Consider the following 17197-nt stretch of genomic DNA (forward strand, 5'->3'; position numbering starts at 1 on the left):
CTGCTGCTGCTGCTGCTGCTGCTGCTGCTGCTGCTGCTGCTCTTCAGTTTGCTGCAGCGCCACCGTACAAGCCACCAACTTGGGCATGGGGTAGCCTGTGAAATGGCCCGAGTGCATGTGCGCCAGCTGCAGCCTGCAGCAGCAAACCCCACCTGCTGCTGCTGCTGCTGCTGCTGCTGCTGCTGTTGCTGCTGCCCCCCTCTAGCAAGAAACAGCAGCAGCGGCAACGGAAGCAGCAGCAGCAAGAAGAGAGACAGCGGCAGCGAAAACAGCAGCAGCAGCGGCAGCGAAGACAGCAGCAGCAGCACCAGCAGCAGCAGCAGCAAGAACAGCAGCGGCGAGGACAGCAGCAGCAGCTGCTGCTGCTGCTGCTGCGTAGGGTTTAGGGTTCAGGGTTTAGGGTTTAGGGTTTATACTTTGCAAGAAAAAGAATCTCTTGAGGAGTTAAAAGCTGCTGCCGGGGTTTGTGGGTGAAGATGCAGCCAATAAGCTCAAGGCCGAGTCTAGCAGCAACTGCTGCTGCTGCTGCTGCTTCTGCGTCTGCTGCGCTGCTCTGCAGCAAACGAAAGCCGTCCGTGGTCCCCTCCTGCAGCAGCAGCAGCAGCAGCCGCAGCAGCCACAGCAGCTGCAGCAGCAGCGCCACAACCCCCAACGCACCCCAACCACCGCCCGCACCAGCACCAACACCCGCAGCAGCAGCAGCAGCAGCAGCAGCAACAGCAGCAGCATCATCATCATTAGCAGCACCATCATCATCAGCAGCAGCAGCAGCATCAACAGCAGCATCATCAACAGCAGCCCCATCATCACCAGCAGCAGCAGCAGAGCCGCAGCAGCAGCACCCGCACCATCATCACCATCACCAGCAGCAGCAGCAGCAGCAGCACCCGCACCATCATCACCATCACCAGCAGCAGCAGCAGCAGCAGCAGCAGCAGCAGCAGCAGCAGCAGCAGCAGCGGACCTGGGGGGGCTCGTAGATGGCCTCGCAGACGGCGCGGAGGCCCAGGGGGTAGTGGGGGTCTTCGCGGAAGTAGCCAAACATGAGCCCCACGCGCTGCTGCAGCAGCAGCAAGTTTTGCTGCCAAAAAGAAACAAAACTTCGAACTTCTGCAACATTCATCAACTCCAAGTGGTCCACGTGCCGGTACCCCTGGTGCTTCAGGCTCACTGGCGCTGGCAGCTGCAGCAGCAGCAGCAGCAGCAGCAGCAGCAGAAGCAGCAGCGCAGCAGCAGCAGCAGCAGAAGCAGCAGCGCAGCAGCAGCAGCAGAAGCAGCAGCGCAGCAGCAGCAGCAGCAGAGGAACGGGCAGTGCAGCAGCAGAGGGGGGACGGCCGTGCAAAGAGGCAGCGGACGGGAAGGACGTGGCGGGATCTAGGGTTTAGGGTTTAGGGTTTAGGGTTTAGGGTTTAGGGTTTAGGGTTTAGGGTTTAGGGTTTAGGGTGGGGGTTTAGGGTTTAGGGTTTAGGGTTTAGGGTTTAGGGTTTAGGGTTTAGGGTTTAGGGTTTAGGGTTTATGCAGGGCGCGGGAAACACCCCCGCGTTGGTGAACAGTTTGTTGACTTCGCTGTGCAACATTTCGCCCTTCTTTAGGGTTTAGGGTTTAGGGTTTAGGGTTTTAGGGTTTAGGGTTTAGGGTTTAGGGTTTAGGGTTTAGGGGGGTTTAGGGTTTAGGGTTTAGGGTTTAGGGTTTAGGGTTTAGGGTTTAGGGTTTAGGGTTTAGGGTTTACTTTGTTCATTTGGCCGGTCTGGAGCTTCTTGGGCGCGTAGCTCGTCAGCAGCGGCAAATCCAAAACAGCATAATTTCTCTCTTCTATGAATTTGTCGAAAGATTGAAAGTTGCTGCTGCTGCTGCTGCTGCTGCTGTCCGCGGGCTTCCCGCTGCTGCTGCTGCTGCTGCTGCTGGCGCTGCTGCTGCTGCTACTGCTGCTGCTGCTGCTGCTGCTGCTGCTCGGAGCAGGCGCATCTGCGGCCGCAGCAGCAAAGACACACCACAGGCAGACTGAGACTACTCCGTTAAGAACCCGAGCAGCAGCAGCAGCAGCAGCAGCAACTGCTGCTGCTGCTGCTGCCAGCAAACGCGCAGCAGCAAACCTGCTTGTTTGCTGCTGCCGCTGCTGCTGCACCCTGGGATTCACTTGCCGCTCAGAGCTGCTGCAGCCTCCGTATCAGTTCCTTTCGCTGCTGCGTCGCATGCAGGCTACTTGCTGCTGCTGCTGCTGCTGCTGCTGCTGCTGCTGCCGCTGCTGCTGCGCTCACTTGCTGCGTCTTTGTCGCTGCTGCTGCGCGGGGTGCTGGCAGCAGGAAAAAGATCAGCAGAAGCAGAAATGGATTCTGTTCCTTCAGCTTCCACAAATAAAATGCTGCCAGAAGTCAGGCCCAGGGCCTCCACGCTGCGGGGGCCCCGCTCCAGCAGCTGCAGCAGCAGCAGCAGCAGCAGCAGCAGCAGCAGCAGCAGGCGAGTTGGCCGCAGCGAGCGGCAGCAACGGCAGCACGCACTACAAAGTGGCGAAGCAAGATCGCGCAAGGCACCCAGGGGTAAGAGGCAGCAGCAGCAGCAAGTCATTAGCAGCAGCAGCAGCCGCAGCAGCAGCAGCAGCAGAGGCAACAGCGGAAGAGGCAGCAGCAGCAGCAGCAACGGCAGCAGCCGCAACAGCAGCAGCGAGCTCGCAGATGCAGCTGCACTGCACTAGAAGAAAGAATGCCAGCAGCCACACATGCAGCTGCAGCAGCAGCAGCAGCAGCATCCGCAGCAACGGCTGCAGCAGCAGCAGCAGCAACAGCAACAGCAACAAAGACAGCGAGCAACGAGAGGAGCACGTCGAAGTAAGCAGCAAAAACGCACCCGTCAGCAGCAGCAGCAACAGCAGCAGCAGCAGCAGCAACAGCAGCAGCAGCAGCAGCAACAGCAGCAGCAGCAGCAGCAGCACCTGCTTCTTCTCTGCGTCTGTGTAGAGGCGCAGCGTGTCTGTGGAGACTTTTAGCTGCTGCGCCACCTGTACATACACCTCATCTGCTGTGCTGCTGCTGCTGCTGGTGACTCTGCTGTGGCCAGCAGAAGCGCGCAGCCGCAGCACCACAGGCTTGCCCTCCATCTTTGCTGCTGCTGCTGCTGCTGCTGCTGCTGCTGCTGCTGCTGCTGTTTGCTGCGGGCGGCGAGGGGCGCCAGCTACCTGCTGCTGACGCCGCGCAGCGCGGTGCAGCAGCTCATGTAGCTGCTGCTCTTGCTGCAGCAGCGGCGCCTGCTGTTGTTCTTGTTGCTGTTGTTGCTGCTGCTGCAGCAGCTGCTGCAGCTGCTGCAGCTGCTGCAGCTGGCCCGCTTAACCGCCGCCCGAGGCGTTGCTGCTGCAGCTAAGCAGAAGCCGCTGTGCTGCAGCAAAACAAGTGAGCTGCTAGCTGAGGTGTAGGTACACTGCAGTCTCAAGTTGCTGCTGCTGCTGCTGCTGCTGCTGGCGCTGCAGCAGCTGCCGCATGCGCCACGACGGAGACCTTCGGCCGACGTCGTTGCTGCTGCTGCTGCTGCTGCTGCTGCTGCTGCTGTCTAGATGTCCATGCAGCTGCCACAGAAATAAACTTTGATTTTAAAAATAAATAACTCGTCAAAGACGCGCGGCAAAAAAAGAAGTGTAGGAGTTGCTGCAGCAGCAGTAACAGCGCTGCTGCGCGCTGCTGCTGTCACTGCTCAGCTGCTGCTGGTGCTGCTGCTGCTGCTGCTGCTGCAGTATCTCAACGCGCTCGCACGAGGTGTACGGACAGCAGCTCTAATCAACTCTTTTTGCTGCTCAACATAATTATTTATTTTTTTCAAACATTTAATAACAACAACCCTCTTGGTAAGCTAGGCGGGAGCTTCCGTTTATTACTGTTTGCAGCCGCACCAGCCCCAGCAGCAGCAGCTGCTGCTGCTGTAGCTGCTGCAGCAGCAGCAGCAGCAACTGCCGCTGCTGCTGCTGCAGCAGTGAAGCTGCGATTGACACAGAGATAAGGAGCTGCAGAAGAACTGCTGCTGCTTCCGGGAGCAGGCTCGAGGTGACGCCAAGGAGCTGTAGCTACACAGCGTAGCAAAAAGCTGCTGCTGCCGCTGCTGCTGCTGCCGCTGCTGCTGCTGCTGCTGCTGCTGCTGCTGCTGCTGCTGCTGATATTGGCTGCCGTGATCACCGGGAGAAAAGAAAGCAGCCGTGCTGAGGCGCCGCAGAGACACGAAGGGCCAAGGCGGCTGTGTTGGTGACTGTAGAGTGTCTTCCTTCTGCTGCTGCTGCTGCTGTAGCTGCTGCTGCTGCTGCTGTAGCTGATGCTGCTGCTGTAGCTGCTGCTGCTGCTGCTTGGGCAGCAAGGCTTAGAAGAAGGCCTTAGCTATGCGTTAGCCTGAGGCTTTGAAGTCAAGAGAAGGAGACAGGCAAGCTGCTGCTGCGCATACAAAAACAAGCAGCAGCAGCAGCAGCAGCAGCAGCAGCAGCAGCAACTGCAGCAGCAGTAGCAGCAGCAGCAGTGGAGTAGAAAGCACGAGACAGAGGCTGCTGAAAAAGAAAACAAGAGCTTTGATATACAAGACAAAAGCAGCAGCTGGCAAGGAGACAAAGGTAATGCAGAGCAGCAGCAGCAGCAGCAACAGCAGCAACAGCAACAGCAGCAGCAGCAGCAGCTGCTGCTGCTGCTTCTAGAGTAAAGGGCTCAAGCAGATTCAAAAGAGATGAGTAACAAGGAGCAAACAAACTGAGGGCAAAAAGGAGAGAAAGAAAAGAAAAAGAAAAAAGATTTAAAAAAACAAAAAAGAAATAAAAAATAAAATAAAAAGTGACAAAAAGAAAAGAAACAAAAGGAGAAAAAGCTTTTGCTGCTGCCTCTTGTGTGCTGCTGCGAGGGTTTTGCTCGACAAGAGGATGCCACCGGGGCTTAGCTGTCAAGGGTCCCCAAATCCCAAATCCCAAATCCCAAACCCCAAATCCCAAGTCTTAATCCCAAACCCCAAAGCCTTAATATGAGTAGTCTTCAGGGTTTACAATTTAGAGTTTAGGGTTAAGGGTTTGGCGTAAAGGGTTTAGGGTTTAGGGTTTAAGGTCAAGAATTTAGGGTTTAGGGTTTAAGGTTAAAAATTCAGGGTTTAGGGTTTAGGGTTTAGGGTTTAGGGTTTAGCTGGGAAAATGGCGGGGCCTGGGAAGGGCAAGAAGAAGCAGCGGCGGCTGGGGCCCCCCGAAGTAATTCGGTTTAAAGAAACAATTCAGTTTTTGCTGCTGAAGAATTTGGTGGCAGAAGCAAACAAAGACCCGCTGCTGCTGGACCGCGTGCTGCTGCTGCCCACGCAGCAGCAGCAGCAGCAGCAGCAGCAGGGGGAGGAGGACGAGGAGGAAGAGCAGCAGCAGCAAGAGGAGCTGCAGCAGCAGCAGCAGCAGCAACAGCAGCAGGCGGAAGAGCTGCAGGAAGACGAGCAGCAGGAGGATGAGCACCAAGACGAAGAGCAGCAGGAAGGCGAGCAGCAGCAGCAGCAGCAGCAGCAACAGCAGCAACAGCAGCAACAGCAGCAGCAGCAGCAGCAAGCAGACGAAGAAGAAGACATGAGGAGGTTTGGGTTGCTGCTGCACCTCTTGGGCCGTCTGGCCGATGAACTCAAAGTTAGCTGCTGTTAGGTTTCCTGCTGCTGCTGCTGCTGCTAGGTTTCCTGCTGCTGCTGCTGCTGCTGCGTGTGTTGGTGTTGCTGCTGCTGCTAGATTTGCTGCTGCTGCTTCTAGGTTTGCATCTGCTGATGCTAGTTCTGGGGCTGCTGCTATCAGTAGCAACAAGCCCAGCAGCAGCAGTTCCCGTCGTTGCTACTGCTCCTGCTGCCCCCCTTGCTGCCCTTATTGCTGCTGCTGCTGCTGCTGCTGCTGCTGCTGCTGCTGCTGCTGCTGCTGCTGCTGCTTTTAGGCCTCGAAGCCAAAGGACTACCGCTTTTTGTGGGCGCCGGAGCTGCTGGCGCCTTCGCCGCAGTACTGCCCTTCTGGGTATCCGCTGTATGTGCTGCGATACGTGCGGCGGATTGCTGCAGCAGCAGCAGCAGCAGCAGCAGCAGAAGCAGCAGCAGGTGACGCAGCAGGGGGCGAGGCAGACGGCGCTGCTGCTGCTGCTGCAGCCGTTGCTGTGAGGCAGGCCTCAGATGCTGCAGCTGCTGCTCCAGAAGACGGGCAGTTCTTGGGCGCTGCGCAGCAGCAGCAGGGGCCTTCCGCAGCAGCAGCAGCAGCAGCAACAGCAGCAGCAGCAGGCCCTGCTTTTGGGGGCTGGCTGAGCGAGGCGCTGCAGCAGCAGGAAGCAGAAGCAGGCAGCAGCACGCACCGCAGCAGCGGCAGCAGCAGCAGCAGCGACAGCAGCAGCAGCTGCAGACTGCAGCTGGACGGACTCAGCGTTTGTTTGCCGCTGGAAGTTTGTGAGCGCTGCAGGCTGTTTTTGCTGCTGCTGCGCAGCAGCGCAGCAGCTGTGCTGCAGCTAGCTGCAGCAGGCCTCAGCAGCAACTTCGCAGGCGGCCTTGTGGGCTTTCTGGGGCAGCTCAAGTCCCGACTGCAGCAGCTAGATGGCCTTTGGATTGAAACAGAAGCAAATCTTGCAAAGAGGCTTTATGCTGCAGCAAACGAGCGGCTGCTGCCGCTCGTCCTGCTCCTAGTGAGCCGCTGCTGCTGCTGCTGCTGCTGCTGCTGCTGCTGCTGCTGCTGCTGTTGCTGCTGCTGTTGTTATTGCGTTTGCTGCTGTTGCTATTGCTGCTGCTGCTGCTGCTATTGCTGCTGGTACTATAGCTGCTGCTGTTGCTGCCGAAGCTGCTGCTGCTGCTGCTGCCTGCGCTGTTAGTTCGGCTTTTAATGTGAAAGTGTCTGTGGGACTGCAGCAAGAAGCTGTGTTTGCTGTTTTGTTTGCCAAGAATATTTGTCTTTAATTGCTGCTGAAAGCATTTTGCATTTTTAAAGTTTTGGGGAATTTAATTTGTCGTAAAAGTAAAAGGAAAGAAGTGGAGCCATTATGCGGTGTATGTACACCGCAGCAAGTCAGATAATGCATTCAGTGCAGAATCCGGAAAAGTCTTTTTGTTAGATTTTTTCGATCTTTTGAAGCAATTGCAGCTCTAAAAGTACCATTTTAGTGCCACTTTTGATTTAAAATTCTAAAATACTTTTTTAAATTTGCAAAAGTCTTTTATTTAAATGAAAATGGCAATTTGCAGAAAGTGAAAATCCCACAAGTGGCGCCGGCGGCCCCCAGAGCTGAGGTGTATGTACACCTGGCCTATAAAAGGCCTATTTCTCTAAATAGATTTTTAAATTGAAATATTTATTTTGTGAATTTAATTTATTAATTTGGATGTTTATTTCTAAAAGTATATTCATTAATGTTTATTAGTAATAATTTATCTAAAAAGGCTTCATTCATCTTTTAAATGTTTGTTCTACAAATAGACTTCTACAATTTATGAAGTGTTTATTTCTTTAAATAGAATTTATTAATTTATTAAATTCTATTTTTAAATAAATCCTGTTAGTCTTTAAAATATCTTTTTCTTTTAAAAGATTAAAAAGTCTTCAAGAATGTCTGACTTTCTAAAAAGACTTCAAAAGTCTTTCTTTCTCTCAAATTGCTGCTGCGCTGCTGTCCGTAAGCAGCAGCAGCAGCAACAACAGCAGCAGCAGCAGCAGCAGCAGCAGCAGCAGCCTCTCCGCGAATTCAGATTCAGTCTCGCTTCTTTTCCCTAGACAGTTCCTTATTTCCCTGACTGCTGCTGCTGCTGCTGCGGCTGCTGCTGCTGCTGCTGTGGCTGCTGCTGCTGCTGCTGCTGCTGCTGCTGCTGCTGCTGCTGCAGGACGCAGAGGCCAAAGTAACGCGCTGCGAAGCAGAAGAGGTGAACACAAAACGGAATTTTCTTTTTTTTATTTCCTTTAATTCTAAATTAAATTTATTTCTCTTTTTATTTCTTTTCGATTTATTTTGTTCTTTTGTTTATTTTTTCTTCCTTAATTCATTATGCTGAGATCCGTGCTGCTGCTACTACTGGTCCTGCTGCTGTTGCTGCTGGTGCTGCCGGTTCTGCTGCTGTTTTTGCTGCTACTCTTGCTGCTGTTGCTGCTGTTGCTGCTGCTTCCGCTGCAGCTTTCGCTGCCACTGGTGCCGCTGTTGTTGCTGCTGTTGCTGCTGTTGTTGTTGCTTTTGTTACTGCTGTTCTTGCTGCTGGTGGCTTCGCCACTGCTGCTGCTGCTGCTGCTGCTACCTTGCTGCTGCTCCTATCGCTGCCACGGTTGTTGCTGATGTTGCTGCTGCAGCTGCTAATGTTGCTGCTGCTACTGTTGCTGCTGTTGGTCTTGCTGTTGCTACTGCTGTTGCTATCGCTGTTGCTGTTTCTGCTGCTGCTGCTGCTGTTGCTGCTGCTGCTGCTGCTGCTGTTGCAGTCAGCTGAAGAGTCACTGCAGCAAATAATGCTTTAATTTGACGAAGAAGCAGAGCCTGTTTATCCCACTAACTATTTATTTATTTATTTATTTATTTATTTATTTATCTATTTATTTATTTATTTATTTATAATTGTTGATTTATTATTATAAAGAATTATTTTATTTGTTTTGCCCCTCAGGAGTTCGCTTCGAAAAGAAAAGCCGAGGAAGAATTCGTTCTGCGGCTCGTGGTAGAATCTGCTGCTGCTGCTGCTGCTGCTGCTGCTGCTACAGCTGCCGCTGCTGCTGCTGCTGCTGCTGCTGCTGCCTCTGCTGCTGCGCGTAAACGGCTGCGCTGCTTCTTTGCTGCTGCACTTTGCTGCAGGACCTGATGGGAACAATTCGCCCTGAGTGGAAAGACAGAGACATACCTAAAGTACCAGTCTAGCTGCTGCTGCGAATGCTACTGGATTTGCTGCTGCTGCTGCTGCTGCTGCGACTGCTGCTGGATCTGCTGCTGCTGCTGCTGCTGCGACAGTGGCTGTGTACGTTGCTGCTTAGCATATGCTGCTGCTGCTGCTGCTGCGGGGAAAACCCTCTGTAGGTTGTGCTGCCGCCCGGACAAGCAACCCACGCATGCGTCCCCAAACGCTAAACCCTAAACCCTAAACCCTAAACCCTAAACCCTAGGTGGTGCTGCTGCGGCTGCTAGGACGCCATAGAGCTCGCGGAGACAGTCATATTTTTTGAGCTGCGGCTGCCAGCAAACTACAAGCAGCTCTGCTCCCAAGTAATCAGAGCCTACCTGCGAGGTGCGAGCAGCAGCAGCAGCAGCAGAAGCAGCAGCAGCAGCAGCAGCAGCAGCAGATGTAGTGGATTGTGCTGTCCTTTTGCAGCCCGCGTCGTTTTGAGGGAGGTTCCCCGAGTTCGAGTCAAGTTAGAACTCGAGGACAAGTATGGGCAGCAGCAGCAGCTGCTGCTGCCAGCAGCAGCTGCTGCTGCTTCTGGTGTTGCTGCTGCTGCCTCTGCTGGCGCTACTGTTGCTGCTGCTGGCGTCGCTGTTCCTGTCGGTGCTCGTGTTATCAGCGTCGCTGCTGCTGCTGCTGCTGCTGCTGCTGTGTCTGGGTGCAGCAAGAAGCTGGTAGTCGCCTTAGAGCATCTGCTGCAGGCAAGGAGAGCAGCTGCTGCTTCTGCCTCTGCTGCTGCAGTTGCTAGCACCACTACCTTCGCTGCTGCTGCTGCTGCTGCTCTTGCTGTTGCTGTTGTTGCTGTTGCTGCTGCTGCTGCTGCTGCAGCAGAGCTGCTGCGCTGCACTTGCTGCTGCAGCGCATGTGGGAAGCCCGTCGCTGCTTCGACGCCGCGCTGCAGTTTCCCCAAGTGCGTAACTGCTGCAGCCCGAAACGCATGCGCATGCAAATGCATGCAAACGCATGCATTTGCATGCACTTGCATGCATTTGCATGCATTTGCATGCACTTGCATGCATTTGCATGCACTTGCATGCATGCAGTCCTACCCTACAAGTTGGCAGCGCGCAGCAGCAGCTAAATGCCGAAGAGCTTTGCAAGAATAGCACTAAGTCTCTTGTAGATCTGTTTGCATTTATTTAGATTCATTTTTATATTTTTAATATTTATTTATATTTATTCGCATGCATGCGCTTCAAAAGTACACAATTACACAAATGGGGCCTCAGGTGTATCGACACCTCGCAGAATCATCCACTTCAAACTCTGGCGGCCCCGACTAGCTGCCCGCTAGAGAGCTGCATGCATGCATGCATGCATGCATGCATGCATGCATGCACAAGCGCATGCATGCACAAGCGCATGCATGCACAAACGCATGCATGCATGCACCTTTCTGCGCATGCATGCAGCTTCCTGTGCGTGCATGCAAGCACGCACAGGCCCTTATGCATGCATGCATGCGCCCATGCATGCATGCATCCAAGAATGCATGCACGCAAGAATGCATGCATGCATGCATGCATGCATGCATGCATGCATGCAACCCCCGCAGGCGCATGTGTGTGTGGGGTTTGCAGCTGCCAGAAGGCCCCGCGTTTTGGCTGGAGAGGAACGGGCTGACTGTGGAGCCGCCTCTCGAGAGCGTCCCGCTGATGCAGGTTTGTCTTTGCTGCTGCTGCTGCTGCTGCTGCTGCTGCTGCTGCTGCAGTGCATGCACGCGCGCGCCCTGCGGCACTGCTGCACCGCGGCGCCCCACAGCTTGCTGCTGCTGCTGCTGCGGCCCCGCAGGAAACAAGAGAAGTCTAGAGGGCTGTCAAATGTGCTCAGCTGTCAGTACACCTCACAGCGAGGCCCTAGCTATCCTGCGGCTGCTGCTGCTGCTGCTGCTGCAGCACGCACTCGCGGCTGCTGCTGCAGCACGACCTGCTGCTGCTGCTGCTGCTGACGCTCCCGCAGCAGCGCCTAACGCTGCTCTCGCAGCGGCGTCTAGTGCCGCTGCTGCTGCAACAGCATCTAGTGCTGCTGCTGCTGCTGCTGCACCTAGTGCTGCTCTGGCAGCAGCTTCCAGAGCAATGGCTGCAGCAGCCTTTAGAGCTGCTGCCGCTGCGGCGTGAGATGCTGCTGCTGCTGCTGCAGCACCTTACGCTGCCCTTGCAGCAGCATGCTGCTGCTGAAGCAAGAATTCTCGCTGCAGCAGCAGCAGCAAAACTCTAACAGTGCTGCTGCTGCAATATCTAGTGCTACCGTCGCAGCAGCATGCTGCTGCTGCTGCTACTGCTGCTGCTGCTCCTACTGCTGGCAGCACCTAAGAGACAAAGAATCTGTCTCGTATCTATCAAAGATAAGGATCTCGGTCGGGCTTGTCGGAGCTGTAGAACTACACTTGGCGGTGCTGCTGCTGCTGCTGCTGGCGCTGCTGCTGCTGCTGCTGCTGCTGCTGCTACTCACTGCACACGCTGCAGCCGCCCCTCTGCTAACAACTATTTATGCTGGCAATGCTGACAGAGAAAGCAGGCAGCGCCTGGGGAAAGAAGTCCCTTGAGTTGCTGCTGCAGCGCTGCGAGGCTCCCGTAGCTCCCAGGTGGCTGTGCTGCTACTGCTGCTCTGCAGCAGCAGCAGCAGCAGCAGCAGCAGCAGCGGCGCCCCTCGGAAGGAGAAAGCGCCACACATCAGCGCAGGTCAAGACTCCCGTCAGACGGCCCCTGCAGGAGACAAATAGCCGCAGGCAGCCACACAGTTACGGCTAGCTGTTAGCACGGCTAGCTAGCTAGCTAGCTAGCTAGCCAGCCAGCTAGCCACACAGCTAGCCACAAAGCTAGCCACACAGTTAGCCACCTAGCTGACCGCGTGGCCAGCTAGCTAGCTGGCTAGCTAGCTAGCCAGTTGCACGGCTAGCCGCATTGATAACCAGCTAGTTATCTGTCTTTCTAGCCAGATAGCTGCCCAGCTAGCTAGCCAGCTAGCTAGCTGGATAGATGGCCAGCTAGCTGGCTAGCTAGCCATCTAGCTAGCTGCATATATGGCCAGCTAGCTGGCTAGCTAGCCAGCCGCATGCACGGGCACTGGTGGCCGGCCAGGAGGCCCCCCTAGCTAGCTGTGTGGCTAGCTAGCCAACCTCACAGCTAGCCATATAATGTGCATGCAGTGCAGCAAACAGCTGCAGCAAACAGCTGCAGCAAATGGCAAATCACTGAAGCCTCAAACTGGATGCGTGCGGCCAAAAGAATGGAAGCAAAGCATGCAAGTGCTGCTGCAGCAAGTGCTGCTGCAGCAAGTGCTGCTGCAGCAAGTGCTGCTGCAGCAAGTGCTGCTGCTGCAAGTGCTGCTGCTGCAAGTGCTGCTGCTGCAAGTGCTGCTGCAGCACAAACTGCTGCAGCAAGCACTGTTGCAGCAAGTGCTGCTTCGATCTAGACTCCAAGCACACTCCATTCAAAAGCCCATTAGGTCAGGAAGAATTCTCAAATTCAAAAAATTAAAAAAATTAAAAAATCAAAAAATGCAAAAAAGACAAAAAGACAAAAAATGCATTTTTAAAAACCCTTAGTGAAACAAAAGCTTTCAAGAATGCATTTTCAAAAGCCCAAATGCAAAAAATTTCAAAAAATGCAAAAAAATTCAAAAATGCAAAAAGTCAGAAAATGCATTTTTATAAGTTCCGAATTGCAGCAGCAGCAGAAGAGTCTTTTGCAGCAGCAAAAAGGACTTTGCAGCAGCAAAAAGGACTTTTGCAGCAGCAAAAAGGACTTTTGCAGCAGCAAAAAGGACTTTTGCAGCAGCAAAAAGGACTTTTGCAGCAGCAAAAAGAGAAGTTGGAATTTAAATAAAAGACAAAACCATTTGAGTACTTAAATGAAAACTTCGAAAAATCCGAAAACGCGATTTTCGAGATTTCATGAAAAACAAAAAGAGAAAATCCATAAAGAGTGTGGGGCAAGAAATGGAAAACGAAAAGAAAAAATCCAAAATCCAAAATTAAAAATCAAAAATGAATAAATCAGAAATAAAAATGAATTGGAAAAAGAAAAAATGAAAAGAAATAATGGAAGCAAAAGGCTCAATGAATGCAGACACAAGTGGCGGAGAAAAGTCGAAAATAAAAAGAAACCAAAAAATAAAAAACAAAAAAAGAAACAAAGAAGAGAAAACAGAAATAAAAAGAAAAACAAAAAGAAACAAAAAAGAAACAGGAGCAGACAAACGGAAGAAGTAAAGGAAGCCAGAAAGAAAGCTGCTGCTGCTGCTGCTGCTGCCGCTACTGCTGCTGCTGCTGCTGCTGCTGCTGCTCACTGCTCCGATAAGAAGAGAATCTTTTTCTCGTCGGCAAATAGCAGCAGCTCAATCGCCTGCTGCAGCGTCAAAAAAGCTGCTGCTGCTTCCCTCACCTGCAGCAGCAGCCGCGCACATCGCAGCAGCCCCAACTATACTTCCTGCTGCTGCTGCTGGTGCTGCTGCTGCTGCTGCTGAGAGAGAATAGAGGTTTTGCTGCAGCTGCTAATATCGAAAGAACTCACCACCCCTTGGTAGATCGGCTGCGGGCCGTTTGCTGCTGTGAGGCGGCTGAGGGCTGCTGCAGTTGCTGCGCTTCTTCTGCTGCTGCCGCTGCTGCTGCTGCTGGAGGGCAGCAGCTGGATATCGCTGCCTGCTGCTGCTGCTGCTGCTGCTGCTGCGTGCGCCAGCATGCGGTGCTGCCACTGCAGCTGATGGAACTGCTGCACGTACCTCGACACTGGCAGCGTGAGGTCTAGGGGGACCTGCAAACACGCAGCAGCAGCAGCAGCAGCAGCAGCAGCAGCAGCAAAGCAGCAGCAAAGCAGCAGCAGCAGCAGCAGCAGCAGCAAAGCTCGCTCACGAGGTATTTACAACCAAAGCCTCTTCTTTTTAATTTTGCCTTTGTTGCTGTTCGTTAATATCTGTGTCTCCTTCTGCCCCTCTGCCCCTGTTCCCCGCTGCTGCTGCTGCTGCTGCTGCTGCTGCTGCTGCTGCTGCTTCTTACCCCGTCATGCAGCAGCTTGAAGACAACGGCTAGGAAATCGTCAAGAGAAAAGCAACAAACGTAGGCCCCTGCAGCGCAGCAAAAGAAGTACCAGCAGCAGCTCCCTCGATCCCCCGCTGCTGCTGCTGCTGCTGCTGCTGCTGCTGTTCATTTTTGCTGCTAAATACGTGTCCTCTCTGCGTTTTTCGTCTCTCGTAATTTCTTATTTATTTATCTGAAATTCTTTTGTTTCTTTTTGTCTCCATTTGTTTTCTTTTATCTTTTTCGTTTGATTTGTTTTTTTGAGTCAATTTTGTCTTTTTTTAGATCTTTTTGTCCCGTTTTTCCACGAAGTTCAACTTCGTGTCTGTGGAAATGTTTGTTTTGCTGTTTGCTGCTGCAGTTTGGCAGCAATTTGATTCATTTGCTGCTGCTGCTGCTGCTTTTTGGCTCATTTGCCCACCTGTGGAGTCCACCAGCGGCAAAGAAGAAAAACCAGCAGCAACTGCAGCAGCCAAAAAGTCCTCCGTCGAGTCCTCGACACAAAACGTCACCAAGTCCTCATGGGTGCCCAGCTGCGCGCAGCAGCAGCAGCAGCAGCAGCAGCAGCGGAGCAGCAGCAGCAGCAGCAGCAGCGGAGCAGCAGCAGCAGCAGGAAAAAGAACGCAATGAAACGAAACAGAAAAAACAGCAAACAGCAGCGGTACGCCAAGGCAGAAGCAACACGCCCACAGTTAGCTGCAACAGAGAAGAATCCCCCCGCAGCAGCAGCAGCAGCAGCAGCAACAGCAACAGCAGCAGCAGCAGCTGCTGCTCACTTTGGCAGCTAGGACATTCGTTGCCAGAATCGGGTGAGCCCCTTGGAGCTGAAGAGCACAGGAAACAAGGAAGCCAAAACAGCACAGCTACTTGGCACCACGCAGCAAGCAACTCCTGCTGCTGCTGCTGCTGCTGCTGCTGCTGCTGCTGCTGCTGCTTGCCTCTCTGACAAGGTGCACAAGAAAAGCATGGGTAGAGACGAGGGCCAAGGGGGCCCTTCTTCCCTCGTTGACGATGCATAGGTAGGGGGCCCTGCGCGCAAAGTCGCACTTCGCTCTTGCTGCTGCTGCTGCTGCTACTGCTGCTGCTGCAGCTGCTGCTGCTGCTGCTGCTGCTGCTACTGTTGCTGCGTACCCGCTGTCTAGGAGATGCAACAGGGCAGTTGCGCAGTCGCAGTCCGGCATAACTCGCTGGACTTCGTCCACAGAGCCGCCGCATATATCTGCAGCAGCAGCAGCAGCAGCAGCAGCAGCAGCAGCAGCAGCAAATGTGGTGTTAGCAGCAGCAGCAGGAAGGGCATGGCTGCATGCAGCAACGAGCACAGCTGCTGCATGGACCCGAGAATGCCCCAAACAGCAACAACTAGACATTGTTGCTGCTGCTGCTTCTGTCGCCGCTGTGGCTGCTGCTGCTGCTGCTGCTGCTGCTGCTGCTGCGCAGCTAATCTGGGCTTCGCGCAGCAGCAACAGCTCGTCGCGGAAGCAGAAGGGCAATGGCAGCAGGAGACGCAATTTACACTTTTTGCAGCAGACCAGCAGCAGCAAGGAAAAGAGCACCAGCAGCAGGAATAGCGGCAGCAGCAGCAGCACAGCAGCAGCAGCAGGAACAGCGGCAGCGGCAGCAGCAGCAGCAGCACAGCAGCAGCAGCACAGCAGCAGCAGCAGCACAGCAGCAGCAGCACAGCAGCAGCAGCAGCAGCACTCACGACCGAACCCTTCCAAGGAAAGGGCCCACGGCGGCGTCGAGTCTTTAATGTCTAAAGAAGCCCCGACAGCTTCGCCGGATGCGTTCTCTCCCTGCTGCATGCTGCTGCTGCTGCTGCTGCTGCTGCTGCTGCTGCTGCTGTTGCTGCTGTTCATGCTGCTGTTGCCGTTGCTGCCGCTGACTGTGGTCTCGACCTCACTAGCGTCACTGTTGTTGTTCGGTGCTGCGGAATCAGCAGCAGAGTTGCTGCTGCTGCTGCTGGCTGCCGCTTTCTGCGCCTCCGGCGCCCCGCCCTGCTGCTGCTGCTGCTGCTGCTGCTGCTGCTGCTTGCTGCTGCGCAGCCAACGCTGCCAGTGCAGCAAGTAGCGCGCGAAGTGCTGCGAGTCCAGCCTGCTCATGAAGCGCCTGTTTGTTTCTGAATAGACCCAAACCCCTCGGCAGCTGCAGCAGCGGCCCTGGGCGGGGCTGCCGCAGCAGGGGGGGGGCGACTGGGCGCTGCTGCTGCTGCAGCTGCCGCTGCTGCTGCTGCTGCAGCTGCCGCTGCTGCTGCTGCTGTCTTCGGGCGCGGCCGCCGGCTCCGCCGCCGCCGCCTCGGGCAGCCCATTCGTGCTGCTGCTGCTGCGCAGCTGCTGCAGCAGCTCCGCGCTCCTGCTGCTCTCCCCGCTGCTCGGCCAGTGCGCAGCAGCGCCCGCTGCAGCCTCAGCTGCTGCTGCTGCTGCTGCGGCTGCGGCTGGGGACGCTCCTCCACTCCTTGCTGCTGCTGCTGCTGCAGTGGATCCCTCACCTGCGCTGCTGCCCGGCGCTGCTGCTGGACTTGCAGGCTCGGCTGCAGAAGCAGGCAACGGCTGCTGCCGCCCACTAGATCCCTCATCCGCCATTAGAGCCCGTGCAGATTCTGACGGGCAAATGCGTTGCTGCTGCTGCCGCTGCTGCTGCTGCTGCTGCTGCTCGCTGCACTGGGGCCGCGCTTTAGAGGATGCAGCAGCTGCAGCACAAGAAGGTGCCGCAGCGGCGGCCGCAGCAGTCTCAAACTGTTGCTGTCTTTTCGAGGCAGGAGCTTTGGGCATGAACGGGTAGCTGGCTGGCTGTTTGCTGTTGCCGCTGCTTCGCTGCTGCTACTGCTGGCGCTGCTGCTGCTGCTGCCAGCCTGCATGAGGAGTCCCAGGCCACTCAGATCTGCTGATGCAGCTCCTGAAATGCATCGTTTGACGTTATTTAACGCTGTCTGCTGCTGCTGCTGCTGCTGCTGCCGCGGAGGAACTGCTGCTGAAGCAGCAGCGCCGCAGAGCCGAGCAGCCTAGCTAGGCCTGGGATTGCTGCAGCCAGTCAGTAGCCCCCCGTCGCTTCTATCCTTTCCTCTTCTATAAGAAATAAACAGAAATAGCGGGAGAGGGGGACCCTGTGCGCTGCATGCTTACTTCAGCAGCCAGCAGCAGCACAGCAGCAGCAACAGCAGCAAGCAGCCGTGGGGCCCCGGCAGCTGCATAAAGCCGCGCAGCGACAGCAGCAGCAGCTGCAGAGAAGCCCTCGATTTCGGGTTTTATTCTTTTGAATTCACGCCGAGGCCCTTTGTACTCTAGCTGCTGTGGGGCGCGCCTGCGCCTCCCCGCAGCAGCAAATCCTGAACACCAG

General features: G+C 54.8%; 4 protein-coding genes across 4 annotated transcripts; 2 read left to right on the plus strand and 2 right to left on the minus strand.

Moving 5' to 3' along the window:
• Positions 1-2326: 2326 nt before the first annotated feature.
• Positions 2327-2983, plus strand: ENH_00028470 (hypothetical protein, conserved; the record flags this gene model as incomplete). Its single annotated transcript, XM_013584703.1, is given in 2 exon segments — positions 2327-2689; positions 2693-2983. Coding segments are annotated over 2 exon segments (654 nt in total).
• Positions 2984-5140: 2157 nt separating this feature from the next.
• Positions 5141-6824, plus strand: ENH_00028480 (hypothetical protein, conserved; the record flags this gene model as incomplete). Its single annotated transcript, XM_013584704.1, has 3 exons — positions 5141-5608; positions 5901-6629; positions 6813-6824. 3 exons carry the CDS (start codon positions 5141-5143, stop codon positions 6822-6824), a joined length of 1209 nt encoding a protein of 402 aa, XP_013440158.1.
• A 1150-nt stretch (positions 6825-7974) lies between these two features.
• ENH_00028490 (hypothetical protein) lies at positions 7975-9711 on the minus strand (the record flags this gene model as incomplete). The annotated part of the gene is made up of 2 exons (XM_013584705.1): positions 7975-8413; positions 9605-9711. 2 exons carry the CDS (start codon positions 9709-9711, stop codon positions 7975-7977), a joined length of 546 nt encoding a protein of 181 aa, XP_013440159.1.
• A 3474-nt stretch (positions 9712-13185) lies between these two features.
• On the minus strand, positions 13186-16632 carry ENH_00028500 (AMP-activated protein kinase subunit, putative; the record flags this gene model as incomplete). Its single annotated transcript, XM_013584706.1, has 7 exons — positions 13186-13232; positions 13362-13602; positions 13844-13911; positions 14286-14397; positions 14641-14688; positions 14803-15083; positions 15567-16632. The coding sequence occupies 7 exons, from the start codon at positions 16630-16632 to the stop codon at positions 13186-13188; spliced, it is 1863 nt and encodes a 620-aa protein (XP_013440160.1).
• Positions 16633-17197: the final 565 nt, after the last annotated feature.

Source organism: Eimeria necatrix, genomic scaffold (genome assembly GCF_000499385.1).
Source record: "Eimeria necatrix Houghton genomic scaffold, Enh_scaff20, whole genome shotgun sequence".
NCBI classification, from domain to species: domain Eukaryota; phylum Apicomplexa; class Conoidasida; order Eucoccidiorida; family Eimeriidae; genus Eimeria; species Eimeria necatrix.